This window comes from Sminthopsis crassicaudata, chromosome 6, assembly GCF_048593235.1.
Source record: "Sminthopsis crassicaudata isolate SCR6 chromosome 6, ASM4859323v1, whole genome shotgun sequence".
Taxonomy (NCBI): Eukaryota; Metazoa; Chordata; class Mammalia; order Dasyuromorphia; family Dasyuridae; genus Sminthopsis; species Sminthopsis crassicaudata.
The window spans coordinates 222519344-222537309 of record NC_133622.1 but is presented as its reverse complement, the minus strand read 5'-3'; the positions used below and the strand labels follow the sequence as shown (position 1 = coordinate 222537309).

The 17966-nt window shown below is 42.4% G+C and overlaps 1 protein-coding gene across 7 annotated transcripts in view; it reads right to left on the bottom strand.

Moving 5' to 3' along the window:
- KIAA1549L (KIAA1549 like) overlaps positions 1–11667 on the bottom strand; it is a 274216-nt gene extending 262549 nt beyond the window's left edge. For all 7 annotated transcript variants that reach the window (XM_074276445.1, XM_074276446.1, XM_074276447.1 and 4 more), the window contains exon 1: positions 11308–11667. In XM_074276445.1, the coding sequence (XP_074132546.1) occupies positions 11308–11494 (187 nt within the window). In that variant the 5' untranslated portion in view covers positions 11495–11667. The remainder of the gene's footprint in view (positions 1–11307) is intronic.
- Between the last annotated feature and the right edge of the window lie 6299 nt (positions 11668–17966).

Here is a 17966-nt window from a genome sequence, read left to right as displayed (position 1 = left end):
TTATAAAAAATAGCAGAGGGGAAATGTATTGGTGAACCCTAAAGTGAGACTTTTCTTTCAATGAAATGTATGCACACATGCATCTGTATACATAGATGCATGTGTATATGTACACATACATCTCTATTAAGAAAAAGATATTTCAGGCAGAAGGGACAGTCTGTGGAGGGAGGGGAGGTAAAGGGTTGGGGTCAGATAGAATGCTCCAATATATGGACTAGCTTCTGTTAATGAACTAGCTTCTGCTCATAATATATATATATATATATATATATATATATATATATATATATATATATATATATATATATATATATATATATATTTACATGCATACACACATGTATGCCTACATATATACATACATATATATAGTTTCTACGCTTCTAAAAAAGTGTTTCCCCCTTATCCATTTTTGTCTCATCCATGACCTCTGTTTCACAACCAGACTTCTTGGAAAAGTATATATACATATATATATATATATATATATATATATATATATATATATATATATATATATATATATATATAGTACTATCTATCTATCTATCTATCTATGTGATATGTATACGTATGAATGTATATATACACACACACATACATATGTAGTACTAGTATATACAGTACATATATACATATACATATATATATACATATACATATATACTTATATACATATATATGTATACTTCTTTGAACTAGAGTAATGTAAAAGTCTAGAAATTCAAGGAAAATCTTTTAGCTTAATTCCAACTATCTTATCCATAATTATAGAAGCAACATGATATAGTAGATAGAAAACTGGAGTTTAGAGTAACTGTCTGTGAGACCTTGGGCAAGGTCAGTATTCTGGGTAATGCTAATGCTTTAAGTGGCAAAAATAGTGCCCACTGCACTGGTAAAGGGAGTTTCCTCACTGGGGAGCTCCTATACCTGTGAAATCACAGATTCTGGCCTTATCTTGACCTTCTTCCATACAGACCCCGTGATGGGGGCCCAGGTTGGAAACATTTATCACCAGAGCCAGGACCACGATCCATCCACCCCAGGAGTGGCAGAACCACAGACTACATCCAGAAGTACATCATTCCATGGAGGCAGGAATTGTTCTTTGCTTTGACTTTGTGCCCAAGGAACCTAATCCAATACCTTGCATACAGCAAGGCTGATGGGATTGTTTTAATGAAGGGAGTAAGCACTCCAATGAAATCACAGCTCCTTGTGAGTATTCAAAGCAGCATAGATTGAGAGCTTAAAGGAAGCTTAGAAAGCTATCTCCCCCATTTTAAAACTGAAGAAACTGAGGCTTTAAGCAATTTAGCTCAGGTCACAAACATAGCAAGAAGAGCCACAGTGTGAATTCTTTGTGGGCTTTGCCCAATTAAAGGGCAAGGGATGCTGGGGAGAAAAGGGCTTAGGAAATGGTGGAATGTTGAGGTAAGGAAAACATGGGGTGCTGTCTTTTAGCCCCTCAGCCTTCCCTTATCTCAACCCTTTAGCTGATCTGGAGGCAAGACAGATGAATAAGGGACAGGATTACCTAATTAGCTCCAACTAAAGAGTCTCTAAGACCAGTTTCTACCTGGAAATCAGAGACTGGGAGAGAAATAAGGTAAGGAGAGGAAACTATTGGGACTACTTGCAGGAGAAAAAAAAAAAAGGAACATCTGGTATCTATGAAAGAGAAAATATCTAGTCATCAAAGATGCTAAAAAGGTAAAGAAACACTCATTAGAGGGAATTAAGGGAAATTGAAGGAAAGGGGAGGGTTGAAGAAGGAAGAGGAAACACAGCAAGCTATAAAAGATCAAAAGCCTCCAAAATGTAATTATATGCCCCCAAATAGTGGAGGACTGTATTCATAAAAGCTTGTATACAAATGCTACATTGTTTCTCAGAAATGAATCTATTTTTACCACCATTTTTCAATGAAAGCCAAATGTCTGCTTTATAATGTCTTTGTAACAAGGAAAAGCAACGTTAGCAATCAAAAATAAACTCTTCTGCTTAGTGTCTAAGGTTCTTCATAACCTTCCTATCCTTCTCATCCTCTTGCTGGTGATTCCTCTCCATGCATTGTGGGCACTGTGGGGTACAGCTGGACAGGTCAGCTTGCTGTGTATCTCCTGGCTCCACACCTTTGCCTCAGCTGTCTCCCACAACCAGCAGGCTATCCCTTGTCACCATCCCCTCCCCCTTAGGTTCCTGTAACACTCAACTCAAAGGCCACCTTCTGCAGAAGACCTTCCTCAGGCCTCCCAACTGCTAGGGACTTCCCTCTTAGAAATACTTCGCAGATAGATCGATGGATTGATGGGCAATTAATACATACAAATATACAAATTTATATGCTGTATCTTAGATGTACCAATTGGATCTTGTGTAAGATGCATATATGTGTATGTATGTATATGTGCATATACTTATATGCTATACATATTTTATGTGTGCTGATTTAGGTATATGTTATCACTTAATAATATGCCAAGCTGACCTGTACAGCTGTACCACAGAGTGCCCAGAATGCATGGAGAGAAATAACCAGTAAGAGAATGGGAAAGGTAGGAAGGCTGTGAAGACCTTTAGAAACTAAATAGAAGCATTTATTTTTTATTGCTAAAGTTGCTTTTCCTTATTACAAAGCCATTGTAAATTCCCTTATGTAGCTCCTTGAGGTCAGGTACTATTTCACTTTTATTTTTGTATACTGAGCATTTAGTAAAGTGCCTGATTATGGCAGATATTTTTTAAATGCTTATTGATAATGATAATGAGATACATCTATATGTAGATATCAAATAAACAAAATCTTTCCTTTCCATATACCTGATTTCTGTTGTCATTCATTATAAGATGATTTCTACATTTGTGTTTTGGTATTGGAGAGAAAATGGGCTGGTCACTGGGTGAGAATGAGGGATGATGGGTAAACAGCCAGACTACCGGATGTCAGGAGAAGACATGAAGACTTCTGGCATGTTAACTAGACTTCTGGGTTGATATAGGAGTATCCAGGTCAGGGTTCCTCAGAATGATCTGGAAGCCATAGATCTGTCTGAACTGAGGAAGTGGCAAATCCTTTGGAGTGTTTTTAAGAGTTCTGTATTGACAATCTTGGAGATGAGCCTGCAAACCTCCCTTGGGCTCAGGGTCTAATGATTTGGGCTCTCTCTGCTCTACATCCACTTCTTCCTCCTGCCTGTCACCACCTTACCTTCATTCTGGGCTTTGTTGAAAAAATGCTTTGCCCTGTATCACGCAGGTAATTTCTAGCATCTCCAGGCCTTTGAAGAGATGGGGAACCAACCCAATTGCATGATCAAGAATCTCCCCCTCTGAAACCCCCTGTCCTCACCTGAGCCATTCACTAGCCACTGGAGGAAATAAGACCCCAGGCATTCCCCAGAAGCATGAGGAGGGCTGATAGAAAGGGAAAGAGAGGAGCATACTGAGTCCAGTCTGTCCTCAGGACCATCACCAACGTACTCTGCCATCTGCCCTGGCCCAAAGACCATCCCACCAGAAGTCTTGGCCCTGTCTCTGTCTCTCTTTGTGCCTATTTGTGTGTCTGTGTGTCTGTCTATCCATCTGTATCTGTGTGTGTGTGTGTCTCCAGCACAGCACTCCCCAAAGCATGGATCCTTTCAATGGCAAAAAGAATAAAAATTAAAAAAAAAATTCATGAAAACCTGTATGTTTTCAGAGTACTGTATCAGCTCTGGGCTCTTCTCCTTGCCTTGTTGCCTGGCTCCCACTGTGTTTCCACCCCTGCTGCTCTCCTTTGAGGAATAAAGCCTTCCCTTGGGTGGCTTAAAACCTATAATAAAAGCCCATTGCTTTAAAAGCATTACTAGCCTATCTGACTCATTGCTGAAAGTTTCCTTTGAGTCCCCAAGCCCAAGGAACAAACAGACAACCCCTCTAGAGGCTGTTGCAAAGCCAAATGCCATAAAAGAGTTGCCAAGGCTGAAGTTAACCGTAAGTAATGAATGAATGCAGTTTAATTCCAAACACTCTGACTCTGATTTTAATATGCACCTGGGAAAAATAACTGAAAGCTTGATAGCCATTGTCCTTGGGAAGAAACAGGTTGATTCTCAGAGCCAGGCAACAAGAAGCATTGAAAAATCTAAGCTCCTTTCCTTGGTACATGGCTTTTTCAGCATCACAGGGGCCTCAGAGGGCATCTAGCCCGACCCCCCTACTGGGCAGATGCAAAATTGAATGGAATCCAAGCAAGTTTCATGACTTGTCCAGTGTCACACAAGTAACAAGGTGGGATTCAAAGCCGGGTCCTCGGGCCCTAAAGCCAGTGATCTTTCTATCACACAATCCCCCATGCCTCAAATGATGGGACTTGGCCACGGAGGCAACCTCAAAGCACTGAGCTCCTCAGTTCCAACCAACACCTATTAAAGACCTATTAACCACAAGCCATAGTGCTACAATTCAAAGCTACAGAGATCAAACAGTGCAAGATCCTTACCTTCACGGAGTACAGAGGCTCATTTCAATCTAATATCACTGACTTGTGCTTCCCTAAACTCCCCATGCTATCTCCCATCTATAGGCAGTCATGGAAGCCTTTCTCCAAAGCTATTCTCCTGCTCCTCTCTCCCCTACCCTTGCCCCTCTCAGAGTGTCTCTCTTAAAGACTCAGCTCAAAGGATACTCATCTTCCTTGACTACCCTCAGCTCTTTTCCTTCCTTAAATTATTCTATAGTTCTTTTTTTCTTCTCTCTTTTGCCAGCTTTTTTCCCTACCCTATATTATACTTATCAGCAGGACATCCATGATAAAATATAAGTCCTCTGAGGGCAACAGCTGTTTCTTTTGTTTTCCTATGTGGCCATTCAAATGAGCTGAATAAAGGGATGCTCAATAAGTATTTGCTGAATCCAACTTAATTACCTCAAAACAGATGCAAAGATCAATGAATCAGTGAAAAAGTATTTCTTAAACTTAAAGGGAGCTAAGCACTAGAGATCAGGATGAATAAATGGAGACAGTCCTGTACTTCAGGGAATTTTCATTTTAATAAGAGAAGGCAACAAGAGGGAGGCTTCACGGGGTTTATGAGTGAAGATCTGGGGCAGCCCAGTATCATGCCCTTTTCAATAGAAAAGGTAACATTGACTTGATTGTTATTCTTAGAGCAAAAGGATAAGGGGAATAATGGGCACTCAGCCAGGAGCAGAGCAGATATCAAGATGAACCCAATTGGTGGCCAGAGATGATATGAAGCATGAGCTCACCTATAAATAGTTAAGTTATCACATCACAGAGCTAGAGGATTCCTCAGAAGTCATCAGTGAGGGCCTCAAGAATTTCTTCAATCTTGACTCTCTCATCCAGTGATGATATCTCCCTCTCAATTTGTTTAATCTGCAAATTTGATGAACCTGTCATCTATAACTTGAACCAACTCATTAAATAAAGGGTTAAACAGCAGCACAGAGACAAGCACAGATACCCAGGGGACTCCATTGGAGACCTCTACCCATGTTCACCTTGGACCATTAACAACTATTCTTTGAATCTGGTCATCCAACACATTTTTAATCCATCTAATTCAATCATCATCTAATCCATATTTCTCCATCTTCTCCACAAGCAAAAAAGAAGATACTTTATTGAAATCTTTGCTGCACATGTAGGTTTCTATATATTTACTCCATTCTCTCCAAAAAAAAACTCATCAAATTTGCAGAAGATATAAAGCTGGAAGGATAGCTAGCTTTCGGGATGAGGTTAGGACCTCAAATCTAATCAGATGAAATTCAATAAGATTAAATGTCAAGTAAAAAAATCAACTTCTCAAGTAAATAATAACAATATTGAATATTTATGTAGCACAGTAAGATTTACAAAGTACATTTACAAATATGATCTTATTTGATCTCCAAAACTACCCTGGGGATTATTATCCCCATTTTCCATTTAAGGAAACTGAGGTAGACAGAAGTTAAGCAACTTGCCAAGGTTTTTCTGATTCCAAGACCAATGCTCTATCCACTGTTATTATCTGTTTTTCATTCTCAAAAAGAATCAATGATATCACCAGGGTGACATCTTGATGTGAGCACGAATTGGATTCAAGTGAGGCAGAGCTGAGCAAAATTGTCAGCCTCTCTGTCCTCCAGGACCATTGCATTCTAGTGGCAAGGCAAAAGTCAAAATGACTGGCGAGGGCCCAGGATGCAGCTAAAGGAGTTTAAAAGGAAGCCACTGATGATATTAAAGGTTACAGAAAATTTCATTGGTAATGTTGGAGAGAATGCTTTTCATAGAGGTACAAGAGCCAGATCACAAAGGAAAGATAGTAGACTACTTTTCCAAGAAGTCTGGTTGTGAAACAGAGGTCAGGGATGAGACAAAAATGGGTAAGTGGGAAGCACTTTCTGAGAAGCACAGAAATTACAGCACATTTGCAAACAGACGGCAAGGAGCTAGTGGGAAATGTAAGTATTTGAGGGTAGAGACTTTTATATTTTTTCCTATATCTCCATTCACCACCCCTAGACCATTCTTGTCTCAGCCTGGATGCAAACTCTCTTATTTAGCTCCTTTTCCTCAGAATGTATTGTAACCCTCTAGGAATATGTAAGCTCCTTGAGGGCAGGAACTGTTGATTTCATATTAGCATTCCTCTATGTGACACATAGAGGTGATTAATAAATGCTTATTAATAGACTGATAATAAATAGCACAGGTAGAGGGATTAGCCTTGGCAAGAAAGAAGAGACTATGTTTGAGAAGTTTGAGATAGCTAGGTGCCAAGGTGGATAGAGCTTTGGACAACTTAAAGTCAGGAAGACCTTAGTTCAAATGCACCTCAGATCCATATTAGTTGTATGCTCTAGAGAAAGTCACTTAGGCTCTCTCAGATAAAGTAATAGGCATTTATATAGTGCCTGCCATTGTGCTGAGTGCTTTTTTACAAATATTATCTCATTGATTCAGGCCAGTTCCAATGATCTTGTGATGAAGAGAGCCATCTACATCCAGAGAGAGGACTGTGGAAACTGAGTGTGGATCACAACACAGCATTTTCACTTCTTTGGTTGTTGTTTGCTTGAATTTTATTTTCTTTCTCATTTTTCTGCCTTTCTGATCAGATTCTTCTTGTGCAGCAAGATAATTGTATGAATGTATATGCCTATATTGGATTTACATATTTTTTTTACCATGTTTAACATATATAGGACTACTTGCCATCTAGGGGTGGAGGGAAAGGGAGGGAAAATTGGAACACAAGGTTTTACAACAATCAATGTTGAAAAATTATCTTTGAATATGTTTTGAAAATAAAAACCTTCAATTAAAAAATAATATCTCATTTGATTTTCACAGTTAGAGGTTTGAACTATTAATATTCCCAATTTACATTTGAGGAAACTAAGGCATGCAGAGGCAAAATGACTTGCCCAGGGTCACACAGCTAGTTTTGAGGTCAGGTTTGAACTAAAGACTTCCTGAGTCCAAGCTTAGTGTGCTATCCACTGAACCACCAGCTGCCCATTTTCTCATCTGTAAAATCTACCTCACAGGATTTTTATAAGGATCAAATGAGATAATATTTGTAAAGCACTCTATAAACATTGAAGTCCTATATAAAGGCTAGCAAAAATGTTTGAGAAGATTAAGATTTGGTAGAAGGGAGCTAAAGGAGCTTAAGATGGTATTTTTGATCTTTTTGAGATGGGAGGTTGAATCTTAGGAACCCATGGGAAATGGGGTGAGAATGGAGGCCTGGGGAGAGAGAAATAAGTATGAAACAGTTGCTGGGAGAATGAGCTAGAGAATCAGAGACCCCATTCAAAGGCCCTCTGTGCCACATTGTTAGCCCAGCTAAGTCTGTGCATCAGAAATTTATGGTGGGTGAAATCAGCCCAATTACATGCCATTCTCCAGAGGAGCTGAGTGGTCCAGGAGCTAAAGAAGAGGAATTTGGATGGTAAGAGCTGCCCAGGAATGAGGATCAGAGGTGCAAAAACAGCAGGAGGTCGGGGGACAAGAGCATCCCCAGGGTCCTGGTGCCAAGAACTGTTTTGAATAGGAATAAGAGATGAGAAGGCAGAGTTTAAGAGGCAAGATTATAAGAGAAAAAGTAAACTAAGATGGAGACAGAAGCTAGTCATGTGTAAGGAGAAAGTGAACAAACTGGCGGGGAATAGATCTAATGGCAATTATGCTGATCCAGCTACAATGGACCTGGGAGTCCTGGTGAAATGACCAAAACAGCCAGGAACCCAGAGAGGACTATAAAGAAAAGCTTTTGGAGAAGGTAGTTCTAAATCTCAGATGCTGTGGCAAAAAAAAAAAAAAAAAAAAAGGGACTTTAGAGATTTTGCTGTCATCATCAATTCAACTAAATGGCAAAAAGGGTAAATTCCATCCACTTGGAGTGGGGAAGGCCTGAGTTCAAAACTTGCCCCAGATTTTTATTACCTATGTGATCGTAGGAAAGTCACTTAATTCCTTCAGCCTCAGGTTTTTCAACTATAAAATAAGGATAATAATAGCACCTACCTTACAGCAAGTGGTTCCTAAACTTTTGTTCTCAATATCTACTACTAAAAATCATTGAAGATCTGACCAGAGAGTTTTTGTTCATGTGTGTATATATATGTAGCCTTCTTTATATTTATAGATAATAAAAATAAAAACTAATTTTGAATTTGTAGACTCTCTGGAAGGATTTCAGAGTCTTCCAGGATTCTCTGGGTCACACTTTGAGAACTACTGCCCTACAGGATTGTTGTGAGGAACAAACAAGATAATATATGGAAAGTGCTTCACATGCCTTCCAGAGCTATATAAATGTCATTATTAATGCTGTTATTATTTACTCCTCTCTCTCTCCTCCACTCTGCTAACCAATGAATCTCTCCTACTATCTTTGCTCTAGATACACACACACACACACACACACACAAAGTGAGAAGGCAAGACAGCCAGCCAAAACAGGAGGTACAGATCAGAAACCTTTAAACAATAGCCAGATTGAGAATGCTTAAATCAGAAAAGAATCACAGCGATTCAGGATGGTCAGTGGACAAAGAAGGCAAGGGGGTCCAGGAGGCAATGGGCTGCTAATGGGCGAGGTTACGGGTTACTGCTTGATATACATGATATTGTTTTGATGGCTGCAGAAACAAAGACCCATGTTGTTAACAGTAATATTTTTCCTTTGATCTTGAATGGCTGTTGGGCAGTGTCCAGAGAACTGAGGTTGAGAATCACCCAAAGACAATAGAAAAGCACCGTGAATATAAATAGGGTACAAGACGTTAGAAATGAGTTAGTAGGCAGAAATGGCATGAATTATATCATTGGAGAAATGTATCACCTGAAGGGAAAAAAAGTAGGCTAGTCCCACAGTGAGAATGTGGATGGGCTCCATCCTCTATTGGTATGACTACAATGTCAGAACTTGGGGATGGTCCCTTAACACAGTGGACCCGTGATGAGATTCTGGGCTCACAGGAAGATTTGTTCAGGATGGGCAGGCACACATAGGCCCTAAACTGCCCAGTTGGATCAAGCCCACATTACAAGCTCACATCAAAGGACATTTGGTGGCCAAACCACTTTCACTACTTAGCAGAATTAGTCCAAACCCAACTACAAACAAAAAGCCTTCAGTATCACTTTATAAAATTAGTGATATTAGCAGTTAAAAAAAAAAAAAACGAACTTATTCCAGTCTGATCTGATGAACCCAATGCTATTTGTCTTCTATTATTTATCATAGCCCATGCCAAACAAATATTGTGCAAACAATACATAAAATCCAGAGTCAAGAAATAGATTCCTTTTCCACATCTCATCTACCCCCAGATTTCAGTGCGTGAACCATCTCCATTCATACCCTCTTAACTACCCATGAGAACCCCAATTTCTAAGACGGGACCTACACAGATATAGGTGAAATATTCATCAGTGTGTCAAAGAAGGCCCTTCCATACCTTCTAGCTTTTGTACAGGGTTCCATAGTCTTAAGTCAGGAAATCCTACTTGTATAGAGGACCTGAAGTTCAAGTTTAAGCTATTTCATGATTAAGGAAATCTTCGTTCCACATCCCCAAAGTGTGTGATCATTTCAGCCTAGATTAATGTGTTCTCCTCGTGCTGCTGGATCAAGCAGAGATCGGTGCTGCTCCCTAACCAACTTGCACTAGCAGTCCCTAGCTTTCCATAACTAGCTTTACTCCAAGAGCACACAATGAAAGCCTGCTCTTTTCCAGGGTGGAGAAGATCCTTCTCATTTCATGAATAGCAGGAAGTTTCAAACCAGGACAACTGAACGGCATTCCCAGCAGTTAGAGAAGACTTTTTTTTTAAAAACTATCCTAAAGAATTAACTATCATAGAATCTGGGAGGCTAAATCAGGTAGGACTTTTTTTTCTCTTTCAATTAAAAAAAAAATACTGTAAGCCCTGCAACAGAAGAGAATGGGGTCTGTCTCTGGGGTCTCTGAAAGAGATCAGAGCTGACTTTTCAGGTGTTCTCCTCCCTAAGGAAAAAGAGGCTTCCTCTCCTGGGAAAGTCAAAGCCAGAAATCCTACTTTAGACATCCGCATGGAATTCACCTGCGAATCGGGGCTCCTCCCGTTAGTCAGACCGAAAGAAGCCAGAGCGAGTGGGGACGGCGGCTTGGGGCACCCTGGCAAGGACTGTCCCCGCGCTGAAATGGGATTCCCGGCACCCTTTGTGCGGGGGAATACATTCTGTTTTCATGGGGGTGAAGGGGAGCTGCTGGGGCCACCATTCTGGAAACAGTAACTTGCATGGAAAGCAAAAGGATTGCAATACACTGGCGCGTGCACACACACACACACACACACTCTCTCACACACACTCTCACACACTCACACACACACACTCTCTCTCTCTCACACACACACACACACACTCACACACACACTCTCTCTCACACACACACTCACACACACACACACACACACACTCACACACACAGACACACACAGACACACACACACTCTCACAACACACACACACTCACACACACAGACACACACACACTCACACTCTCACACACACTCTCACTCACACACACACACACTCTCTCACACACATACACACACACACTCACACACACTCTCTCTCACACACACACACGTGTGGCATTCTTTTCCTCCCGCAGGCAGTCGGGTCCCTGCAGCAAAAGCCGAGGGGAGCAAGCCCGCGGCTCCGAGGCTGCGCAGGTCCCCCTCGCTCCTTCCCTGTATCCCCGGCCGGCCCGGGCAAGCCGGGACCAGGTCCCGCCGATGCTTACCGGAGTCGGTTGCGCGGCCGCGCTCGGCCAGCGCCAGCAGGAGCAGCAACAGCAGCAGCAGGGGCGGCAGCGGCGGCGGCGACGGCGGCGGCAGCCGAGGCGTGGGAGGCGCAGCCCTGGCCCTCCTCGCGGCCCGCCCGACCCCGTGCGCCCCGGGCCCCGCGCCCCTCTGGCCCTGAGGAGCCATGGGGGCAGCTCCCACATCAATGCCAGCCGCCGCAGCCGCAGCCGCCTCCCGGTCCTCGTCCTCCCGGACCGGCAGAGCCTCGTCTCTTCGCCCGACGTCCGCGCCCCGGGCCGGCCAGCTCACGGGGCATCTCGGGCCATGGCCCCGAGGCTGGAGTGGCCGCTGCAGGAGGGCGCCGCGCCGAGCTCCGGCCGCCCAAAGCTTCAGCGCGCCCGGGGGCGCGGGCGGCAGCCGGGCGCCCGAGCCCCACCGCGTCCTCCGCGGCCGCAAGCCGGGTTCCCACGCTGCCGCCGCCGGCTCCGGCTCCTCCTTCCGCACCCGGCCGGCCCCCGCGATCCGGCGCACCGCGGGCAGCGCGAGGGTGGCGGCCCCGGGGCTCTGTCCAGGGAGCGGGCGCCACTCGGCAACGTGGGCGAGGAGGGCAGGCTGGGGCTCCGCGGCGGCCAATGCGGGCTGGGGCTGGGGCTGGGGGCGCGGGCGGCGAGGCTGCCTCTCCGGCCCTCCGGCCTGTCACTCGGGCTCCCGCTCGCTCTCGGGCTCACGCTCTGGGGCTGGGAATGCTGTTGCAGCTGAGAAGCGGCGCTTCATTGACAAAGAAATCACGTAGCGACCCGAGCCTGCGAGGAAAGGGAGGAAACAGAGGCGCGCGCCACCCTCTCCTCCCCTCCCCTTCCCTCCCCTCCCCTTCCCACGCTCTCTCGCTCTCTCTCTCTTTCTCCTCTCTGTCTCTTTCTCTCTCTCTCTCTCTCTCTCTCTCTCTCTCTCTCTCTCCCTCTCTCTCTTCTCTCTCTCCCTCCCCCCTCTTCTCCCCCTCTCTCTCTCTCCCTCTCTCTCTCCCTCTCCCTCTCTCTGTATAACACACACAGACGCACGCTCGCACACACACACACACTCCCACAGGCGCGCATCCCTCCCAGCTCTTCCAAGCAGCCGAGGCAAGGAGGCCCCCTTCTGGGTGTCTTGCTTCTATTTCTTTCCCTCATAATTCTTGATTGGGACCAGCCCAAGAGGAGGCCTCCCTTCCAGGTAAGGGCTGCAAAGGGCCGTTCTGCAGGACGAACGGAGCAGCCCCGAAGCCCTCAGCCCGGATGGGGCAAAGTGCTTTGCGGACACATTCCCCGGGCTGTCCTGTCTCCCAGGGAAGAAGCCAGTTTGTCTTTCTCCTCTCGTTTTACACATGAAGAAGCCCAAGGAATCTCTGCCTGAGTACGTCGAACCGACAAATATTTCTTTAGTGACCGCTTTATACAAAGCACTGGGCTAAGTCAGCACGATGGAGAAAACAGAAAATAATCCAATCCGATAAGTCTTTTTCCAGTGCTCTTCCAGCCCCAGGCTTGGAGGTGCAAGGCTAAAAACCAAGGGACACCCATTCCACTGACCGGGTCCGGATCAGACCGCAGGTTTCATGGACGAAGGAAACGCTTGTCACCCTGACAGGCTAGTTACTAGCTCAGGGTCCCCACAGCCATCAAGTGAGCAAGCGCTCTCTCTCTCTCCCCACTAGACCAAACTGACCCTCAGAGGTGACACATTCTGGACACAGGTAAATATAGACGATAATAGGAGGACAGAAAGATCCTTGAAGACTAGAAGAATCCAGAAAAGCTTCTCCTAGGAGTGAACATATGAATTGATCTCAGTGGAAGCCAGAAATTCTGAGTGTGAATGGATAAGGAGATGGGAGGCAAAGCATTCTGGGCATGGGAGCCCCTGGCTGAGCATGGACAATATAGTAGGTGCTGTAAAAATGGAGTTGAGAGGGGATGCTGAAGTCAAGGAAGAGCAAATAGGTCAATTTGGCTGGAACATAGTGTGCATGAAGAGGGATGAAGTAGTCAACCTAGAAAGATGTAGCTCATAAAGGCCTTTAAATGCCAAACAGAGAATTCTGAATTTTATCCTACTGCTTGGCAAGTGAGGATTGTGGGAGGTAAGGGAGCAGGAAGATGATGCTAAGAGTAGGAAGTTGGATAGCTAGAAGGATGTTAATGCCCTCAACAGAAATAGGGAATGTAGGAGGAGAAGGTGTAGCTTGGATTGGGGGAAGGTAAAGATCATGAGATCTATTTTGGATGTGACAGTTTGGGGTACCTAAAGGACATCCAGTTGGAAATCTCCAATAGATAGTGATGCCATAGAACTCAGGAAGGGGATTATGGCTAGATGTTTAGATCTGGTGTTCATTTATGTAGAGACGACCAATGAATCCATGAGATATGAAGAATTCACTAAGAGAGGGTGTCAAGAAAAAAATAGAGTCTTAGATAGATCTTATCTTAGATCTTAGATAGAGCCCTGGGATATGCCCTCTGATACGGAGATGGATATGATTGATCCAGAAAAAGAGATTGAGAAGATACAATTGGAGGAGAACAGAAGAGTTTATTCAGCATGTTAATGAATCTTCCTGACCCAATTGGGGTTTTCATGGAAAATATATTGAAGTAATTTGCCATTTCCTCCTCCAGTTCATTTTCCAGAAGAGGAAACTGAGGCAAACAGGGTTAAGTGAATTGTGCAGAGTCACACATCTAATAAGCCCAGAGTCACATGGCTAGTTAAATATCTGAGGCTGGATTTGAACTCATGAAGATGAATCTTCTCCTGATTCCAGAACCTATCCACTTTGCCATGTAACTGCCCATTCATCATAATAGAATGGTTAATAGGATCAAAACCAACAGAGAGGTAAAGAAGAATGAGGAATAAGAAAAGGTGGTCAGATTTAGCTATTAAAAAATCACTGTTAAATTAGTGGTGAGGCTACCTTTCAAAGAATTAAAAAGTAAGTGGGAAAAGAAAAAGTAGAGGTAATGAGTATAATCAGCTTTGGCTATAAAAGGGAGGAGAGAGCTAGGATGTTGATATCTTGAGGGGATAATAGGATCAAGAAAAGGTTTTTTTAAGAAAAGGCATATTTGTGAGCAGAAGTCAAGAAAACAATAAATCATGAAATATTGAAAATGGGGAAGATCAAAGGCATACACTGTAAGAAAATATAGAAGGGAAAGGGTGAAGTGTTCAGATAGAGGGAAGTATCCCTCTATCAGAGACTGGAACAAAAGAAGAAAGAATGGGGGAAGATGCTCAAGGGTTTTCAAATGTAGGATAGAGAGAAAAGGATACTCATGAATTAGAGAATCTGTTTTTTCAATAAAGTAGGAAGATAGGAAGGCATGGAGGAAGGGACTGATGTAAGATGTTTGAGGAAAGCAGAACCCAGCATTATTTTGTAATGGGAAGTCATAGTGAAGATGAATAAGTCAGGAAGATTGAAACAGAGAGAAAATGAAAAGATAGATAGCTATAGTGAGATGGAAGTATAAAACCTCATCTGAGCATCTTCCCCTAATCCACATTAGAGCTGGCAGATTAAGCCCTCAGAGAAGGAGGGCAACCAGGTGGCATAGCAAAAAAAATGGGTCTGAAAACAAGAAGACTGGAGTTTGAATCTAATATAAATAGGTTATTGAGGTGGTCCAGTGGATAGAGTTCCATCTGGAGTTAGGAAGTTCTGAGTTCAAATGTGGCTTCACACATTTACCTGACCCTGGGCAAATCACTGTTTGCCTCCATTTTCTCTTCTGTATAATGAACTAGAGAAGGAAATGGCAAACCATTCCATTTTATTTGCAAAAAAAAAATTTGAGTCTGGCTTTAGATGCTTCCTAGCTGTATGATCTTGGGAAAGCTGCTGTTGTCTGCCTCTGTTTCTTTAATTGAAAAGTGGAGGGTAATAATTGCATCTGTTTCTCAGGGTTGTTGTAAGAATCAAATAAGATATTTTAAAGCCCCTAGCACATAGTAGGCACTTAATACATGCTTGTTTCTCCTTTCCTTCCCAAGGTTTAAGGAGATAAAGCTGTGGATGGCTATTCTCCTACTTTATAGTTCATAAATCCCCACATGTGCATTCCTCTTTAACAAATAGCAGGTAGACTCAGATATCTAGCAAATACATTTACTCAAAAGGCATAGCAAGAACAGTAATTATAAAGCACTCTCCTCAAAATCTGGGGGACACTCTCCCACAAATGCACATAGTATCCATGAGGGGCAGTATGGTCACAAGTTTAAAGGATGGTGAGATCTACATGAATGGAATATACATTGCCAAAACAAGTCAGGACTTTAGAATGCCAGGGTCCCAATATACTTTCTTTGTCTGGAGGATTCTCTTTATGGTCACTGTGGAGTATCGATGGTATCAATGGTAGTCAAATGTAGCTACTATACAGAGGAACCTGCTTCTTGCAGAGAACAGCTGGTCTCAGGTAAATAAGTCAACCCACCATGGAGATGATCAAGCAGGTCATGTGACCACTTGCTCTTCTCAGGGTGCAGCAGTGTCTCTACTAGGTGGATTAATCTGTTGATCTTCCTGGAACCACTTTTCATTGGGCAGCATCAGTCTTTCACCACCTACAGCCATTCACCTGGCTGGATCTATATCCTTTTTAGCTTAAATGCTGTAGTGCCTTTTCCATCTTTCATTCTACTATGATCTTTAGCCTAGGATTGGCAGGAGTCTCTCTTTTCTGACTCCATCAAGAGCCTTAGCTCAGATATTTGTCAACTTCAGGCAAAAAGTTGTCCCCTCCAGGAGAAGGAAGTCTATTTTCTCTGATTTGCATCCCTACCTGGTTTTGGGCCAGTTCCCACAATCCTGCTTCCTTGGCTTATGGAATATTAGTCCCAATTTAGTCAGATATTGAGGTTTTCTGCTCCAATCACTTGGAACAAAGTAAGGTATATACCCTTTGCCCTAAAGGAAGTTTATTTTTCTGCTGCTCTCTTGATACAGAATTGAGCTATTTGAGCTTCAAACCCTTTCTAAAATATGGAATTATATATATACACATACATATATATATATACATATATATATTTGCATATGAAGTTCATCTTTTACAGTTCTACAGTTCAATGTATCTATCCTTTCACACTTCCTGACCTTTTAGTTATGCTGAAGGGTCACTGAGAGCATTACTATATCCTTCCCATAGTTTAAAATTTGAAGGCCCTCTAAATCACTTGGGAGAAACCAGTATATGTATAAGTATTCCAGATAGCGTCTCCTACTATGTCCCACTACTTGAGTACAAAGTACAATATAATTTTAAATGTGGCATTCATCACATGCAGTCACATAACACAGTTGTATGAAATAAACATATAGGCCATATGTACATGACAAAAGCAGGTAGGTGGCACATTTATTAAGTCAGAAAAAACCAAATTCAAATTCTATCTCAGGCATGTCAATTGTTTTGCCAAAAAAAAAAAAGTGAGAGAAAATAACAAAAACACTTGCTTCACAAGGTTACAAGGATCAAAAGTCATGTGTGAAGCACTTTGCAATTTTTATAGCATTATAGAAATGTTATATGTTTATTATTATCATTGTTATTATTATTATGTGGTAATACATATCAAAGAAGCATATAGACACCATGTATATCAAATATTGCATACCAGCATCCATATCAACCCTTCCTTTACAATAAAGAAACATAATTCATTAGCAATAATGCATAATACAGTGAAAGAAATAATAAAATGTGTTGTATTCACACACAAAATACATATTATCCATATTTCACGTATTCCATCTGGCTGTAAGGATAGCCTGAAATTTGTCATGACGCATCAGAACTAGTTTTGGTATCAGCCAACCAGACCTGCTACTTCTACCACATCACCCTCAGCTTGTAGATCATTGGCAATCATCCTTCTCACTTCTGACTTTATTTAGGCTCATAATCTCCCAGGGTTATACTGAGGTCTCTAGGAGCCTCTACAACTGGGGTATCGTGTTGATTTGGGGTTTTCTCAAAGTTTAGTCTCCCTTATCATCTGAAGAGAAATTTTTCTATATAGTTGGGTAATATTCCATTGAATTCCCTTTGTCTGGTGGAAACCCAAACCCAATTCCATCCTCATAAAAATAATCCTTATTTACTCTGTCAATCTCTCTGCAACCGGTGTATAGGTAGATTCTTAGGTAGATTCTTCTCAGAGTCTATATAACTGATTATCCACCATTACTTTTCTATTGCCTCATCAAGAAAGTACAGTTGATTTCCTAAAAAAACAATTGTAGAGGCTTGACCTTTTTATGGGATTACTTTGTAAACAGGCTAATGGTTCGGTCTTTCCATGACATTGGAGAATGTGTCTATCGGTCTGCTATTCCAGGTGTCTTTGGCACACCAAGATTTCTTAGCAGAATACTATCATCAGTATGGAAAGAATGACAATGGACTCTGGTATTGTATAATCACTTTTTTCTTTCCGAACTTTACTCAGCAGGAACCCATTGTCCTTCAGCCCCTCTCTTAATTGCCTTTCTTTTTTTGTATTTCTCAGAGTTTATCAAAGGACCCAGTACATAGTAGGTGCTTAATAAATGTTTATTGAAAAATTAATTGAAGGTGGTTCTCAGAAAGGGATGAAGGCATAAACCTAG